Source organism: Lampetra planeri, chromosome 3 (assembly GCF_965212315.1).
Source record: "Lampetra planeri chromosome 3, kcLamPlan1.2.h2, whole genome shotgun sequence".
Lineage (NCBI taxonomy): Eukaryota > Metazoa > Chordata > Hyperoartia > Petromyzontiformes > Petromyzontidae > Lampetra > Lampetra planeri.
In genome coordinates, this window is record NC_136109.1 from 18,818,461 (window position 1) to 18,836,130 (window position 17,670).

Below are 17,670 nucleotides of genomic sequence, written 5' to 3' on the forward strand. Positions count from 1 at the left end.
GCTGCTGTGGTGGTGACAGCTGCAGGTAGAGACGCTGCTGCTGCTGCTGCTACAGCTGCAGGTAGAGACGCTGCTGCTGCTGCTGTGGTGGTGACAGCTGCTGGTAGAGACGCTGCTGCTGCTGCTGCTGTGGTGGTGACAGCTGCAGGTAGAGACGCTGCTACTGCTGCTGCTGTGGTGGTGACAGCTGCTGGTAGAGACGCTGCTGCTGCTGCTGTGGTGGTGACAGCTGCTGGTAGAGACGCTGCTGCTGCTGTGGTGGTGACAGCTGCAGGTAGAGACGCTGCTGCTGCTGCTGTGGTGGTGACAGCTGCTGGTAGAGACGCTGCTGCTGCTGCTGCTGTGGTGGTGACAGCTGCAGGTAGAGACGCTGCTGCTGCTGCTGTGGTGGTGACAGCTGCTGGTAGAGACGCTGCTACTGCTGCTGCTGTGGTGGTGACAGCTGCTGGTAGAGACGCTGCTGCTGCTGCTGTGGTGGTGACAGCTGCTGGTAGAGACGCTGCTGCTGCTGCTGTGGTGGTGACAGCTGCAGGTAGAGACGCTGCTGCTGCTGCTGTGGTGGTGACAGCTGCTGGTAGAGACGCTGCTGCTGCTGCTGTGGTGGTGACAGCTGCTGGTAGAGACGCTGCTGCTGCTGTGGTGGTGACAGCTGCTGGTAGAGACGCTGCTGCTGCTGCTGTGGTGGTGACAGCTGCTGGTAGAGACGCTGCTGCTGCTGTGGTGGTAACAGCTGCAGGTAGAGACGCTGCTGCTGCTGCTGTGGTGGTGACAGCTGCTGGTAGAGACGCTGCTGCTGCTGTGGTGGTGACAGCTGCTGGTAGAGACGCTGCTGCTGCTGCTGTGGTGGTGACAGCTGCAGGTAGAGACGCTGCTGCTGCTGCTGCTGCTGTGGTGGTGACAGCTGCAGGTAGAGACGCTGCTGCTGCTGCTGCTATGGTGGTGACAGCTGCTGGTAGAGTCGCCTGCTGCTGCTGTGGTGGTGACAGCTACAGCTGCAGTTAGAGACGCTGCTGCTGTTCCAGCTACAGCTACAGCTGCTGCTGTTCCGTCTGCTGTTCAGTGACTCTGCTACGTGACACCACTGCATCGCCGTGCTACGTCTGCTGCTGTCACACTGCCCTCGACTTCTCGGACTGCCGCCCAGAGCTGCCGTTCATGATTAGCGCGACCATTTGCTGCGACTGATGTGAGTTGTAGCCGAGTTATGATTCAAGCTGCTGCTGCCCCCACTACTGCTGCTGCTACAGCTGCTACAGCTGCTGCCCCCACTACTGCTGCTGCTACAGCTGCTACAGCTGTTGCCCCAACTACTGCTGCTGCTACAGCTGCCCCAACTACTGCTGCTGCTACAGCTGCTACAGCTGCTGCCCCCACTACTGCTGCTGCTACAGCTGCTACAGCTGCTGCCCCCACTACTGCTGCTGCTACAGCTGCTACAGCTGTTGCCCCCACTACTGCTGCTGCTACAGCTGCTACAGCTGTTGCCCCAACTACTGCTGCTGCTACAGCTGCTACAGCTGCTGCCCCCACTACTGCTGCTGCTACTGCTGCCCCAACTACTGCTGCTGCTACAGCTGCTACAGCTGCTGCCCCCACTACTGCTGCTGCTACAGCTGCTACAGCTGTTGCCCCCACTACTGCTGCTGCTACAGCTGCTACAGCTGTTGCCCCAACTACTGCTGCTGCTACAGCTGCTACAGCTGTTGCCCCCACTACTGCTGCTGCTACTGCTGCCCCAACTACTGCTGCTGCTACAGCTGCTATAGCTGCTGCCCCCACTACTGCTGCTGCTACAGCTGCTACAGCTGTTGCCCCAACTACTGTTGCTGCTACAGCTGCTACAGCTGCTGCCCCCACTACTGCTGCTGCTGCTACAGCTGGTGCCCCCACTACTGCTGCTGCTGCTACAGCTGTTGCCCCCACTGCTGCTGGTACTGCTGCTGCTACAGCTGTTGCCCCCACTACAGCTGCTGCTACTGCTGCTGCTACAGCTGCTGCTGTCACGGCCGTGGTTCAGCAGCGACAGCTCCCGAGGATCCGCTCGTCAATTGCCGGTAAAGTGTCAAACCCCGTGACTGACCTGCCACACACAATACTGAACCTGCAACATACCACATTGTATATCCTGTACACTACATGATACACACAGTATACATACAGCATGCACGTACTTCACACACACACACACACTCTCTACATACAACGTGCACATAGACACACATACTATACCCACACCATACACATGTATGTACACATGCTATACCTACAAAGATCCGCCCGTATAGCCTGAACAGACTGTTGGGGCAAGTGCTGTAAGCGAGTAGCAGCGCCTATGAAGGCCGGCGTTGTGGCACACGAGGGGGTGGGTGGCCAACACCACGCCCGGCCGTCTTTGTCTTACCCTGTCTTACCCCATTGGCCGCACTCATCCCCGTCTCGACTCACTTGCCTGTCTCCGTGCCCTCCACTGGCTACACATCGCCAGCAGGGTCACATGCAAGATCGCCTGCCTCTGCCACATGTGCCTGCACCCCGTACCTCTCTTCACTATTGACGACTTGCAGCGCAGCGCACTGCAGATGCCTTCGCAGGGTGACTCACGACCTCCTCTTGATACCAAGATCCAGGATGGTCACGTCTGTGCGCCGCTTCTCGGTGGCTGCCGCAACAGTCTGGAGCGCCATCATCCCTCTGCACATTCGCAGCATCACCTCAATCGCCTCCTTCAAGAGACACTTAAAAACTCACCTCTGCAACCATGTGCTTTTGAGTGACTCTGAGCTTGGCTCCGCGACTCTGAGTTGCGGCTGGCAGGTCCGCAAATTTGGGCGCGTTATAAATTGCATTATTATTATTAGTGTCGATGTTTACACACACCGCACCAGATGTACTCATTTTGAGGCTGAGTCGACCTAGGGGATGCCCAGGGCCGGTAATCGTCACTGGTGTTGGTGGCCGCGAGCGGGAGTCGAACCCGGGTCCGCCGGGTTCGGTGCGCAGTGTGCTCGCCACGCGTAGGGCGCATGACTTCACGCGGAGTTGGGATCGTGTTGAGAGATGTTTCTATTCTCGCCGTGGTGAGGTCGAGACGGGTTAGAACAAGGGAGATTAAGACGGCAGAGGTGGAGGGGGGGTCCTGTGATCCTGGACGTGAGCATGGGGGTGGGCAGAATCCTCCAGCGGAGGCTTCATCCAGAGGAAGAGAAGTCTAGAAATCTGGAGCCAGCAGCAGCAGAGAGGGAGAGACCCCCAGTTGAGTTGACTTTAAAACCAAATAATAAGTGGAAAATTAATACATCGCCTTCACATATCTGTCCCTCCACAATTCAATTTTTTGAAATTATGTTTTATGCAGCTCATTAGAAATACGGTCTTCTGGGAGTGTATTATTTCAGAAGCACTGGCTCAAAACATGCACCCTCTTGGACGGTTTCAACATACGATGTATCATCAGCAGTCAGCCTTGCTTGAATTCACGCTCGTAAACTGATTTAGTTTTATAAGCAATAACTTTCTTTTTTAAATATGGATCGTAGTTCGACGTAATAGTATATACAACACAACGACGAACATCTCATGTTCTCCATATAAGTTACATTCTTATATTCTTCACAACGAGACTATAAGTAACTTTTATTAAATAAAATAATTAAATTATATTCTCCACTGAGTGGAGGTTGACACAAGTGGAGTTGAGTGAGTTGAAATGGGAGAGGTAAGGGCATTGGCAAGTCCTTGCAGTGAGGACTTCAATTTTGGAAGTGTTTAGCTGCAGACCACTATCAAGGCCGGATGTGAAAGCAGGCCATGGGATTGGGTTTGTGTAATCGATGCAAACGAAGACTTAGTAGGAGTCACCAGCATAGCAATCGTGGTTGGTGTGAACCTGGGGATGACTGCCACGTTGGAGGAGATGGATTGAGAAAAGCTACGGTGGGAATCTTGTGGAAAAACTTAACAACGTCTTCTTGGTTCTTTCGGTAAAGTCACGTAGAAAGGAAATAATAAAATAATAAAAAATAAAACGTAATAAAATAATTCTCACGACGTTTTGGCCACAACGCAAGCAGCCGTCCTCAGGTGAAGAACATGTCTGTCGGAAAGACAGCTGTCTTTCCGACAGACATGTTCTTCACCTGAGGAGACAGCTGTCTTTCCGACAGACATGTTCTTCACCTGAGGACGGCTGCTTGCGTTGTGGCCGAAACGTCGTGAGAATTGTATTTTATTATGTTTTATTTTCATTGTTTTATTATTTCCCTTCTACGTGACTTTACCGAAAGAATCAAGAAGATGAATCCTTGCAGTCACGAAAGCTTTACATCGAAACTTAATAACGATTTCTGAGAAGCAAATAGTCCATGTATGAAAGCACAGTTTTAAGAGATGAGAGCAGAACCAGGGGAGAAGTGTGCCTGCTGGAGACACGCACATAGCTAGGGAGGTGCTCAAGAGGTATGGAGTTGTCGATGGTGTCAAAAGCAGTAGTTGAGAAGGGAGAGAACTCCATGGTCACAAGAGAGTAGATCACTCATCATACACTGAAGGGCAGTCTTTGTAGAATGGTCTTGGCAGACATCAGATTGGGCTGGGCCATTAAGACCGTGGAGATATTTGTAAAGGAATACAATATAACACCCTCGCTGTATTCTACAAGGCAGTGGCAGGTAAAGATTCGGGGGGAAATTCAGACAGAGGTTTGGATCCGGTGAGGATTTTTTTTTCAGGATTAGAATGACAGTAGCAGGTCTTGAGAGCCAAGGGGAGAACATCCCCAGAGGAGATTAAGGTATCGACAAAGTCTGTGATGTACGGTGGGAAGGGTGGCCATGTAGTAAGGGAAGCATTTAGTGGACAGGAGATCAAGGGTGGAAGAATATTGCTTTAAGTGGGAGATAATGGCAGTGATGTTGTGGAAGTTGACATGTTGGGGCATGTCGAGTGGAAGTCATGGGTGGAAAAAACCCGATTTTTCCAGCGGCAGGCATCGGGTTTTTTCTTTAATACAATTAAACCAAGATTGTAAAAAACCCGACTGTGCCACCCTTGGTGGGGGTGGTGGGGGGAGACAGGAGGCAGACATAAAATAGGAGAAGCAGAATCAGAACCCAGAACACCGCTTCTGATTTTATTGGTATTATGGACGGGTTCATGGAGATAGCTGGGTGGATGAGATATAGGTGATAATGTGGTGCTGAAAGAGTCGTTTTTGGTTACCAGTGCATCATGCCATCGTGTTTGAGTTTAACTCTAATTGACTAATGAGATTTGATAAGAGCCTTTCAGATCTAGTATTGAACTTCCAAACTGGATTTGTGTCAGAGGCTTTCCAATGACTCAATTTGGGGAAGGCAGGGTTAAACCAGCAGGGACGTGGGGGTTTGAGAATGAGTCTTCAGAGGCGCGAGATCAATCAGAGCCAGTGGATGGGATAGTGTTCGAGTGCTCAACAGAGCCGTTCTATGGATACATGAAACAGGTGGGCATAATGTGGGAGCAGGGTGGTAGAATATCCGAGACCACACACGAACAACGACACGTACATAAAGTATACGTGCACACGCTTGTATATTCGGTATCTATGTACCTACCGTACATACACAGATACACAAAGACGAATGCACAAACTTACGTGGACACGTACACACAGCACACGGTCATTAAGTGTTGAGTCAACACAAAGACAAAGATCCCCCGTATAGCCTAAACAGACTTTTAGGGAAAGTTCTGTTAGCGAGCATCTATGGAGGCCGGCACGGCACACGTCAACATACACACACACGTGGAGTCTGGGAGGGGATCCCACCGACCATGTTCATGAATGTCAACGGATGACCCTGGCAGATAAAATCCCAGTGGCGGGTTTGTCGATCTGCCGAAAAACCTGCCACACCCATGAATCGACCGCTGATCTCCCGACATACAAGATCAAATCTGCGGATTAGCCGAGCTTATTTGTGAGGTCTTGGGGGAGGGGAACCCCTACCCCCACGCAACATAAAGCGGGCGGGCAAGAAAGAAACTGAACAGCAGAAGTTGTGGCGACTTAAAAGTATGGAAGAAGTATGAGTGGCTGGCTGATGTTGCCCTCTGCAGACGAGATGCAAGGAGTATATCTGGAGTCTGAGATCAAGTAAAGTATCGGAGCATGGATGACCTCAAAAGCGAACTGCTGAGGCTGGAGAATGTGTGTAGGTTGCCTTACATGACCTCACCACAACTGCTTGGACCACATGGCAGGTTCTCTCTCCTCTGTGTACCGAGAAAGGTGCTGGCTTAGAATAATTCAACATCGTGTAGCCAGGCACATTGAGAGGTTTGTGAGTTCAAGCAAGGATGGTTCTGCATGAATGCCATCTTTTCTCCCTTGTAGAAGTGTAAGGAATTTTAAAATCTACAGACACACACACACACGTACAGTTGATTTGTACGTATGTTGAACTCTTTTCGCGCCGTAGGTGGCCAACCGTGCTAATCGGAGGTGCGATATGCACAGACCAAGGTGGGGTTGTTGTAGGTTGTTGGGGTAAGTGCTGTTCGCGAGCACATACGAAGGCTTTCCAGCACGGTGCACAAAGGGGTGGTTTGTTCGGCACCACGCCCGGCCGCTTTTGTCTTCCTCGTGCTGATATGTACACACTGCACCGAATACTCATTTAAGGCTGAGTCAGTCTAAGGGAGGTCCAGAACCAGTTAAGATAATAACTTTTTTACCGTGGCAGGGAATCGAACTCAGGTCGCCAGGTTCGAAGCGCACTGCTTCGACCACTACACTACACACACGAACAATAACGGCCACGAAGCGGCGGTGGCGTTTGTGCCAGGCTAGGTGTACTTTTAGGCCACGTGAAGTGTCAAAGGTTCGCTGACAGGAGGTGGTCACGGGACAGACTCAGGTGCCACGGGTTGACTGATTGGGAAGACTCGCAGATGCACCACCTTGTGCTCCACACATCAACGTACACATACATTCAGACACACACGCTCACTTTAACATATACAGGATTAACGCTACATAGAGGTCACCCCAAGACATTCATAATCCTCACTGTTAACCACTCCTGGGGCTGTTTTAATTGGGTACGGCCAATTACAAGGAGCCAATTAAACGACTAAGTTCTCCATTGACTCATACATCACTCCTTACCAATTGCATCATTTAAAATTATTTTCTGTAAAGGTTGCTCTTACGATTTAATTTAACGTCCGTTAGAAACGCTTATATAACGTATCACCATAAATGGCAGTATTTAAATTGTGGCTTAATAACGGATGACGCAATGTCCACCAAGTGTCCAGTGCAAGTTGTAAAAGCTAAGGCCATGGTTTGGTCACGGTCACGTTCAGTACAAATCACTGCCAGGGTGCGTGAATAACCCCAAACATTCACGGAAAGGTCACAGATAAGGAGGTCGCATCTCCGTGTGTGCGTGTACTGTGGGGAGCGGTAGTGTAGCGGTTAGCGCGCTGCGCTACGAACTAAGCCACTCGAGTTCGATTCCCACTCACGTCCAATAACACCAGTGACCATTATCTGAACCGGTCGCGGGCCTCTCCTAGGTCGACTCAGCCTCAAATGAGTGCCTGGTGCGGTGTGTAAAAATGATCTCTACTGGGGAAACAAAGGCAGCCGGGCGTGGTGCCGGCCACCTTTTGCGCTGTACCAGGTTTCATCAGTACTCGCTAACAACACTTGGCTCAACAGTCTGTTAAACGGTTATACGGGGGATCTTTGTCTTTGTGTGTCCTGTATCTCCGTGTCTCTTTCTCTATATGTAGCTCTGTTATTATGTGCTCCTGAAATGTGACGACGAATATCGAAGCGACGTAAATCAAAGCAATTTACAAGGGAGGTGAAGTCGAAGGCTGAGGCGACGGATATGAGAAAGGACGGACGATGCTGTCAGCGATTTAAGTGTGGCTTGAGGCGACGCAAATCAGGTCGTGGTGTTAATAGAGTGACGACGTATTTGCGAAAGGATGAAAAAGGGGGAGACGTAAATCGGGGTATGACTAGCTGCATTTATTTATGTTCGTCTGTATGTATATTTGTGTTCGTGTGTGTGTATATTTGTGTCTCAGTGTCTGTATGTGTATCTCAGTGTGTATCCGCCCATGTATCTCGGGCCGGATTGCTCGTGGTTGCCATGGCCAGTTTGTTAACCAGTCCAGCTCTGCAAGTGGACAGTATCATCTGTGTCAACAGCCATCTCCTACATCTTACTTTAGACTTCCTTCAAATTCACGATTCTCATGACCACCATGATGTCTGTGACAAAATCATAGCTTTTATTTTCTCCAATTACATTTTTCAAAAATTGTCCCCTTCACAATTTTTTTAAAATGCAATTTATAGCGCGCACAATGTGTCACGGACATAGATGACCGTGACTCCGGGACGCGGAGCCAAACTCGGTGTTACTGGAAAGTCAGGCGAAAGAAGTGGGGACCTTTAAGAAAGAGGTGGGCTTTTAAGAGTAGGTGTAGCATACCTGTCAACCCTTATCAGTGCCCGACCTTATTACAGACCTCATTGGTCACCCCGTGCCCTTACAAATCTCAACGTTCATCGTACAAAGTCCTAACAATAGGGAGAAACACAAATAAATAGACACTTTTTTTTGCCCGTATTGAAACGGCTGTACGCCGTATGGACCTGAAAACGAAATTTCCCTGCACAAGAATACGTGGTAAACCGTATGGGTTGACAGATATGGTGTGGGTTGAATGCTGCGAATGTGATGCATGATGGCGTTCCAGATACTGGGGGCTTCCACGGAGAAACGGTGCCTGGCAGTGACGTTCCAAAGTTGGCAAATGTTGACCATGATGCCGGCACACACAATGGCCTACTCTTGCGAAAGACATCACAGGATTGTACGTCCGCTCATGGTGAATACACCCGCAGCATTAATCAGAGTGGCCACTAGGTTCAAACCGTGAACCTCTGCGGAAAGAGGTGATCGCACTTCCGGGAGGCCTTGTCCACCGCTGGGCCTCCGATTAGCGCGGTTGGCTACATTCGGTGCGAAAGAAGTTCAATATACATCCATACAGGCCAAGTGCCAGAGAGGAGCTCGCAAAAGGACTCAGTTTGTGAAACGTTTCTGAATAGTATTTTGCTAAAGCTCAAAAAGAGCCCAGTTGTGCCTAACATTGCCCTGTGCAGTAGCCCAAGCGAGTGATGGTTACTCTGTTTATGCCCAAGGTGCGTAGAGCCAGACTATGAGGCAGGATTCTACAGGGCCATTGTGAATGCCCTCAGCTCAAAGAACCAGACACAGATCCAAATTCACACACAGACATTTTTTAAAAAGTATAATCTTAATATAATTAATATACTGATGATGACAATGATTATATTGCTGATGGTGATGAAATTATAATAGTGGTGATAACACTGCCGGTAATATGATGCAGCTGCTGCTGATGATGATGCAGTTGCTGCTGATGATAATGATATGCAGGTGATTTTAATAATGCTGTAGATGCTGGTGATAATGACGATAGTGTTTTTTCAATGCTGATGATGGTCATGACGCGTTTTCGTGTGTGTGCAGGAGTTTACAAGCGAAAGGAATCCACGCAGGAAGCAATGGCCTGAAGTCTAGTTGCTAAGCAGAGCGTTCTTATCCAGATAGCAGAGCCTCATCCCCAGGGCGTTAGGGGATTTGCTGCTGCTGTGCTTAGCCTTCTGTCTGCGCTCTGGCCATAGAGCCGTCATGCCTATGGGAGGCACCTGGTCACCAGGGGACAGAGCTTAGTCTTCAGTGGCAGGAGTCTCGTTGCCAGGGGGTGGGGGAAAGACGAGTGGAGTCTGGCAGGGGTCACGGGCCAGCGGGGTCACATGACTCCGTTTGAGAGGCTCACGTGGGAGGCGCGCACGGATGAGGTGGCGGTGAGGGAGTCGGTGCTGGGGAAGAGGATCAGCTTCTACCGCATCCGCGGAGAGATCGGCTCCGGCAACTTCTCCCAGGTCAAGCTGGGGGTGCACCTTCTCACACGAGGCAAGGGCCTGCACTGTCATCATCGTCATCAGTAGCAGAAATATCACCGACAGAATCATTTGTCTCAATCCCATTCACCACCTCGACTTGCTTGGCACATTCTTCTTACCCGCCACCAACTCTGGCTCCTCTACCTAATGCTCAACCTCATTTTCTCTCTCCTGGGTCTCTCCCATCCCACCCCTCCCTCCTCTACCTCCTCCTCCACCCGTCATACTCAACCTCCCTACATTTCTCACTCAGTACTTCTGACCCCAATCTTCTTCTCACGATTTTATTCAAATCTCTCCCTCCTCCTTTTCCCCTCTTTCTTACCCCCCCCCCCCCCCCCCCCCCGCTCTTCAGAGACATAGTCTCTGTGTTCAGAGCATCAGTTAGTTGATTGCTTCGCGTTTCAATTTCATTGCCGTTATCGTGGCCAACCATGGAATATTATTTATTATTATTTAGCCTGGCCAACTTAAGGTGTGGCTTTCTTGGACAAATCAAGATTATTATTTTTATCATTATTCTCGTGCATGGAGGTACGGTAATACCCTGGTTTACGTTGGGGATGCAGTCCGGCAAATGTGTGACGACGAATATCGAAACGATGTGAATTAAAGCAATTTACAGGGTCGGTGGAGGTGATGGCCAAGGCCACAGATACAAAAAAAAAGGATGGACGATGCTGCCAGCGACATAAGTGTGGGGTTGAAGCGACGCAAATCAGGCAGTGGTAATAATACTAAAGTGGCGACGTATTTGCGAAACGACGTAAAGGGGGAAACGTAAATGCTGTACTTCGTTTTTTTTACTTTTGAATACTGTAACTTTCAAGATGAAAGGAACTTCTAGCGCAACGTCGTGTTGCTGTTCCGAGGCTGGCGCTATCGGGAACCGCAGACGTTGATCAAATAATTTACAAAACCAAGCGCTAAAAGGAAGCGTCCCCCCTCCATCCCCTAGCGATGACGCCATTGTTTGTGACGTCACGTCACATAGTGCATATTGAAAACGTCGCATCATCGCTCATCAAAGACACTTCCCCCCCATGTCGGAAAGCGTTACGGAATGTGTGTGCACACGCAAGATCAGTTCCTCCTTGTGTGTACATGCGCGGCGCTTTCACCACGCGGTGCTCAGATTGGGTGCTCTTCACCCGCCTATTTGTCCAAGACGACTCGCGGGCAGTTTGCGCACAAGATGTTCACGCGCAGGGGGCCGGGTTTACGGGTAAAACGAGTCCCTTGCTCGCAGTGGAGTCGATGTTACAGGGCAGCTTGGAGGCTCAGTCTCTGCTGCCTGACGTGAAATGAAGGGGTCTACAAACATTACATTGGTGGCATACTGAGATAGTAACAGGCACGCGCTTATTGCCCGCGCTCCACCCAGTTACTGAGGGGTTGCGCAATCAGAGGGGAGGCTGAGCTCGTCGCTGCCTCACCTCTCGTCTCTTCCTGTACTTGCAGCGGAGCTCCGCAAATTTGGCGATTTTGACTATAAAAATCATTGGAATCGTACAGAAATGACATTTATAACACAAATAATTGATTGTTCTTTTTTTTACTTTTCGTAACAGCTATTTTTATTGGAGTATGACAGGTGAGGCTCTGCCTCCCCTGCCTCCCTTGACCGCACGTCCCTGCCGTATAGCCTTAACAGACTTGGGGCAAATGCGAGCACCGATGAAGGTCGGCACGCCAGACGAGGGGGTGGGTGTCCAACACCACGCCCGGCCGTCTTTCTTTCCCCAATAGCGATGTTTACACACCTCGCCAGGTACTCATTTGAGGCTGAGTCGACCTAGAGGAGCCCCAGAACCGGTTCAGACAATCATCGCTGGTGTTGATGGCCGTGAGCGGGAATCGAACTGGGTTTGCCGGGTTGGTAGCGCAACGCGCTAAATGCTCCACCACCGCTCTCTCACTTTCACTCTGACTCGCGCGCGCGCAGAGAAAGTCGCCATCAAACTCCTGGACAAGTCGCGCATGGACGAGCGCACGCTGCGCCTCCTGTCGTGCGAGATCCTGGCCATGGAGCTGCTGCGCCACCCCAACGTGGTGCGCCTCTACGAGGTGGTGGACACCCCGTCGCGCCTGCACCTCGTCATGGAGTACGCGCCGGGCGGGGAGCTCTTCACGCGCGTCTCCACCGTGGGGGCGCTGCCGCACGACGAGGCCAAGCTCGTCTTTGCCCAAATCGCGGCCGCCGTCAAGCACATGGTGAGGAGGGGAGGGGGTGACGGTGATCGTGGCGGGGAGCGCTAGTGTCGTGGTGAGCGCGCTGCGCTACGAACCAGGAGATCCGAGTTCGATTCTCGCTCACGGCCAACACCGGTGGTGATTATCTGAGACCGGCTTGGGTCTTCCCTTGGTCGACTCAGCCTCAAATGAGTGCCTGGTACGATATGTGAACATAACCACTAGGTTTGGCTGCCTTCTCATACTGGCTTGGTCTAGCATCGCCCAATCACGAGATGCCTCTAATCGCTTCAGCATGCTAAATCCATATAGTTGTCCATTTCCTCATGGAGGTACTCCGTCAAGTAACCACCCACCCACCTGGTAACCTGATCATTCAATAACGTAATCGAGCAGCTTTGGCCATTAAAATACTCTTGCTCACGTCCAGATAAACTCGTTTCGTCCATGTTTATCCGTGAGTGTGTATATTGCGAGCTAGAGCAGGTAAAGTACGGGGCTGAAATGACCCCCGAAACTAATTATTTGAGAGAGGAAGGCAATTGAGTGCATGATGTGACATCACTGGAATTGCTTGGAAACACATTTTTCTCTTGTATGATGGATTGTCGGTCTCTCACGCTGACTGGGGTCTACACCCAGATGTGTGGGCGCTTTCCAGACATCCTTTGTTTCACCTTGTAACAAAATAATTTCTTATACACACACAGTACAGCCAGCCGGCTTCAATAGGCGCTTGCTAACAACCCTTGCCCCCCCGCCCTGTGTGTGTGTGTTTGTGCAGCACGAGTGTGGGGTGGTGCACAGGGACCTGAAGGCTGAGAACGTGTTCTACGCTGGCAACTGCTGGGTCAAGGTGGGAGACTTTGGCTTCAGCACCACGGTCACCCCCAATGAGAGGCTCAGCACCTTCTGCGGGTCCCCTCCGTACGCCGCCCCCGAGCTCTTCCGAGGTTTGTGAAGAGTTCAGCACCCTGTGTGACTCTGGGTTTGTGTGACTGTGGGTTTGTGTGTCGGAGTGGGGAGTGGGCAGCGTAGGAGTTAGCGCTACCAGCGACCTGAGTTCGATTCCCGCTCACGGCCACCAACACTAAGTGACTGTTATTTGAATGGGTCCTGGGCCTCCTCTAGATGAGTACCTGGTGCAGTGTGTAAAAGCATCGCCACTGGGGAGACAAAGGCAGTCAGGCATGGTGCTGGCCACCCACTCCCTCGTGTGCCGTGCCGGCCTTCATAGGTGCTATTCGCTAACAGCACTTGCCCCAACAGTCTGTTAAGGCTATATGGGGGATCGTTGTCGTTGGTGTGAGTACCTGTGTGTGTGTGCAATTGTGGTTGCTTCCCTTCCAACAAGCAAGCCAGCATCAGGACTCAAGGTAAGTGAAAATGTTTATGTACAAAACAGTATTTATTACATGCTTCCCATTTTTGTTCAACCTTAAACACATTTCATTATATTGACCGTATGGGCATTGTGTTCTGACTTACGAACCGTTCGACTTATTCGCCACTGTTAGCCGTGTAGAATCAAACTGTTTTACCGCTCCGTACACACACACTCGTACAAAAGGCGCGAGCGCGCGCACACTCACGCGTGCGCCACTAATCGCTTCGCTCTCCCATGCTCTGTAGACCAAAGTTACCTCGGCCCCCAGGTGGACGTGTGGGCATTGGGCGTCCTCCTCTTCTTCATCGCGTCCGGGACTCTCCCGTTCCGCGCCGACACGGTCGGGAAACTTAAGCTCAGTATTCTCGACGGCTGCTTCTCCGTGCCCCTGCGGGTGCCTGCCTCCTGCTGCAACCTAATCACCACCATCTTGAGGCCCTTGCCGGATGAGAGGCCCACGGCCGCCCAGATCCTACGCAGTGAATGGCTTCGGGGCGTCCACGCCCCCGAGCCCTACCCGCCTTACCCACTGGGGCCCAGATACCTCTTACAGGAGGACCCGGAATGCATAAGGGGGGCGGCAGCAATGGCTACTGAAGAGGTGGTCCCAGTGGATGCTGAGAGGGTGGCAGAAGATCATCGAGCCGTGGAAGTAATGGCGGACGACTCTAGGGTGGCGGCAACGATGGTTGACGATGCAAGGGGAGCAGCAGTAATGACCGATGAAAGGGCGGCCAAAACAGAAGTTAGGAGGACGTTAGTAATGCCTGGAGATACAAGACAGAGAGGAGTAATGGCCGCTGAAGGTCCAGACACAAAAGACACTGTGAGAGCTGCAGTCATCGCGACAGACACGAGAGGAGCGGCACAAATGACTACCAGAGAGGCGGCCGTGACAGACTCAGGAGTGGCGGCACCAACGCCTACCACTGACACAGTGGCTACAGAAACAAGACTGGGGGTCACGGCAGGCTCCGAAAGAACCGTGCCTTCCCCCTCATCCTCCTCTCTGCCGCCCTCCTGTTCTCTCCTCACGGAGGAGCTGCTCGAGGTGCGTGAGCTGCTCGAAGAGCTGGGGATAACGAGCGACGTCGTGAGGAATAACGGCGATGATGGCGACGCCCGCAGCTGCGTGACGGGGACGTACCGCATCGTGCTGCACCGCGTGCAGCGCCGCCGTCGCCCCGAGGGCCCGGTGTTCCCCGTCCTCGCCGAGGAAAGCCGCCGGACCTTGCCCAACGGCATTGGCGGCGACGGGGCAGCAGGCGGTGGCGTGGCCGGCGGGGTGGCGATGGCGGCAGGGATCGCGTTGGCAGCAGCGAGGGCCGGGGGACGGCGGCTTTACCGCGACACCCGTGACCGCGTGGCCGTAGCCCAGCGGTCAAAACTGTGCGCTATTTTGTAGTGCGGGGGGGGGGTAATGGCGAGATGGAGAGGAGATGGAGGAGAGCCTGGGTGGCACAGCTGCGAGTTGGAAAGGGCTCCGGGTTTAAATCGTGAATGGAAGTGGAATCGTTTTACTCATTGAGGATGTTGCTAGTAGTGGTTGTGGTCATTTTGAAAATGATGAAAGGATGCTGCAACTGAAGATGGTACCGATGATGATTCTGCTACTGCTGGCGGTGGTGGTGACACAATGGGTCGAGATCTCTGACCAAGAATTATATTTTGTGACCTGCCGATTGTGAGTCAAGCACTTGGACCAGAGCAACACTAGGGCAGACATTGCTACTAAAGAGATTATACGTTGCTATATACATCAATACTTGTCAATTGTTGTCCAAGTACACAACTTTGCTTGTAACAGCATTTACAGGAGCAGTCTTCATTGTTCGGGGTCAAGTGAGGACTTATTCTGTTAGAATTCAGAGACTTATTGGATTGCATTTCTAATATATGCAACCTTTTTTGACCTCGGTAAAAAAAAACATGGCTGCCCACTAATTGCAACATTAAATGCGTCAGTCGTAGGTGAGGAGCGAATGTGTTCGGCGAGTGACTGTAGGTGTGGAAGGGTGTCCAGTATCATGGACTGCTAGCCGTCTTAGGTGAGTGTTGAGTGGGGACTGTTGTGAGTGGAGCGCGTTTAGTCGTGTGGTGTTTAACGAGGCTCAGGTGAGTGGTATTTGGTGAGTAGTAGCATCAGCAGCACAGGGGGCCAGACTAGCACAGGGGTTGGACCAAATGGGGTGGGGGAAACACGAAAGGAGCAGGGCTGGGAGAGGGGTGGATCTAATGGGGAAGAATCACCCCATTTGTAGGACAGGCTTCCACCGAGTTATTACAAAAGATTATATATTCTTTGGGTAAAGCCATGTAGATAGAAGAAATAATAAAAATAATATCACGACGTTTCGATCGCAACACATGCAATCGTCACCAGGTGAAACATATAGCGGGAGAGCTGCTGAGAATATATGGTGGGAGCACTGCTAAGGCAGGGAGTTAAAGGTTTGAGATGGGTGTCAGTGGGCGGGGCTAGAGAGGGGCCGTCCATATATGACGTCACGCACCTAGGGGGGGGGGTCAGACATTTGTGACGATGTGTGACGAGGGAGGGGGGTTGAGAAATGTGAAGTCACATCTAAATGCGCAACTTTAAATAAATATAGACAACACGTTCTACTTAATGAAGTAGACTTTTTAATAAATATTTTCTCCTACAACATCAGAGTGCAGCGGCACATTAAATACGCACTACAATGACAATAGTTTAAAGCGATTTGAAGCATGTTTTATTTTGGGGGGGGGAGGGCAGCTTTGTGACGTCATATTTGAGGGGGAGGTCTGACTTTTTGTGACGTCGTGTGACGATGGGGGGGGGGGGGGGGGGCAAAAATCGTCCAAAATGGCGTGACGTCATTTATGGACGGCCCCAGATAAAATTTGATTTGCATGTAAATGTAAGATCAGAGAAATTTTGACAAACGAAGCTGTGGGGGTGGCCATTGTATTGTGAGAGATTAGCGTGTCAATGTAAGATATTTGATTGTAAATGTAAGTTCGGAATGATTGGAAGGACATTAACCATGATGTTCCCTCCCTATGTTAGCAGTTCTTTTTAACTCTCCGAGTTACATTCACTAACACAGCCACCGTTAGCTGTATGTATTAGTAAATGGCGGCTTGCCATCCTTTTCCACCTCCATGTAGCGATGGCTCTTGCCGAGCTCTCAAAGCTTACATTTACAAGCAAATCTCTTACATTGGCATGCTAATCTCTCACAATACAATGGCCACACCCACAGCTTCATTTGTCAAGATTTCTCCGATCTTACATTTACATGCAAATTTAATCTCTAGCCCCGCCCACTGACCCTTGGGCTACACCCATCTCAAACCTTTATAACTCCCTGCCTTAGCAGGGCTCCCACCACATGCTCAGCAGCTCTCCCGCTATTTTTTCACCTGATGACGATTGCTTGCGTTGCGATCGAAACGTCGTGATATTGTTATTATTTTTATTATTTGTTATATCTACGTGTCTTTACCGATAGACCCAAAGAATATGAATTCCTGCAGTCACGAAAGCTTTAAGTCAAGAGATTATATGTTAAATATACATTTTACAATGCAGCATTTATAACGTCATGAATATCGTCATCTATTTATGGTTATGATTTAGTCGTGCTCATAACACTTGATTCACAATTAGGCAACCACCATCCCAATGTGGGAAATCAACAGTGGTTGTCCTCAAGGGAGATTGACTCCCACCATAGCAATGTGGAATGTCTACTGATGGCTAAAGGCAACCGTTTCTCAGCCAAACGAGGAAGTGCTTGTCCACTTCGGCCTAAAATAGGCAATAACAATCACCTGATGTTTTAACAAATTGTTTTAAGAGATTGTATTAAGTGTTAAATATTAACACGACTTTTTAGAACGTATATATTGTATAGCTGAAAGCTCATTAAGAAAAAATCTAAAGTTTTGCAAATTTATAAGTATTTTAAATATGAATGTTAATCTGTAATGTTCATTAATAGCAATTACATGAAATATGCCAAAGATCTGGATTTCTCTTCCGATGAAAAAACCCCGTCATCCTATACAGAACCCCCATCTTGTCCGATAGACCCATCATGTTTGA

The 17,670-nt window shown here is 50.5% G+C and overlaps 2 protein-coding genes across 2 annotated transcripts; both read left to right on the forward strand.

Annotated features, from left to right (window-relative positions):
* The first annotated feature begins 1,155 nt into the window (after window positions 1-1,155).
* LOC144734704 (uncharacterized) lies at window positions 1,156-9,816 on the forward strand. The gene is made up of 3 exons (XM_078617023.1): window positions 1,156-1,164; window positions 1,198-2,054; window positions 9,561-9,816. Exons 1-3 carry the CDS (start codon window positions 1,156-1,158, stop codon window positions 9,616-9,618), a joined length of 924 nt encoding a protein of 307 aa, XP_078473149.1. The 3' UTR covers window positions 9,619-9,816.
* On the forward strand, window positions 9,734-15,915 carry NIM1K (NIM1 serine/threonine protein kinase; the record flags this gene model as incomplete). The annotated part of the gene is made up of 4 exons (XM_078617038.1): window positions 9,734-10,007; window positions 11,943-12,211; window positions 12,975-13,143; window positions 13,823-15,915. Coding segments are annotated over 4 exons (1,872 nt in total), but the record flags the coding sequence as incomplete, so codon positions are not given.
* Between the last annotated feature and the right edge of the window lie 1,755 nt (window positions 15,916-17,670).

Bases quoted from the DNA above. Each gene is read 5' to 3' on its own strand.
- LOC144734704 (XM_078617023.1), top strand. The intron at 2,055-9,560 runs GTAAAGTGTCAA...GTGTGTGTGCAG, and splicing joins GATCCGCTCGTCAATTGCCG to GAGTTTACAAGCGAAAGGAA.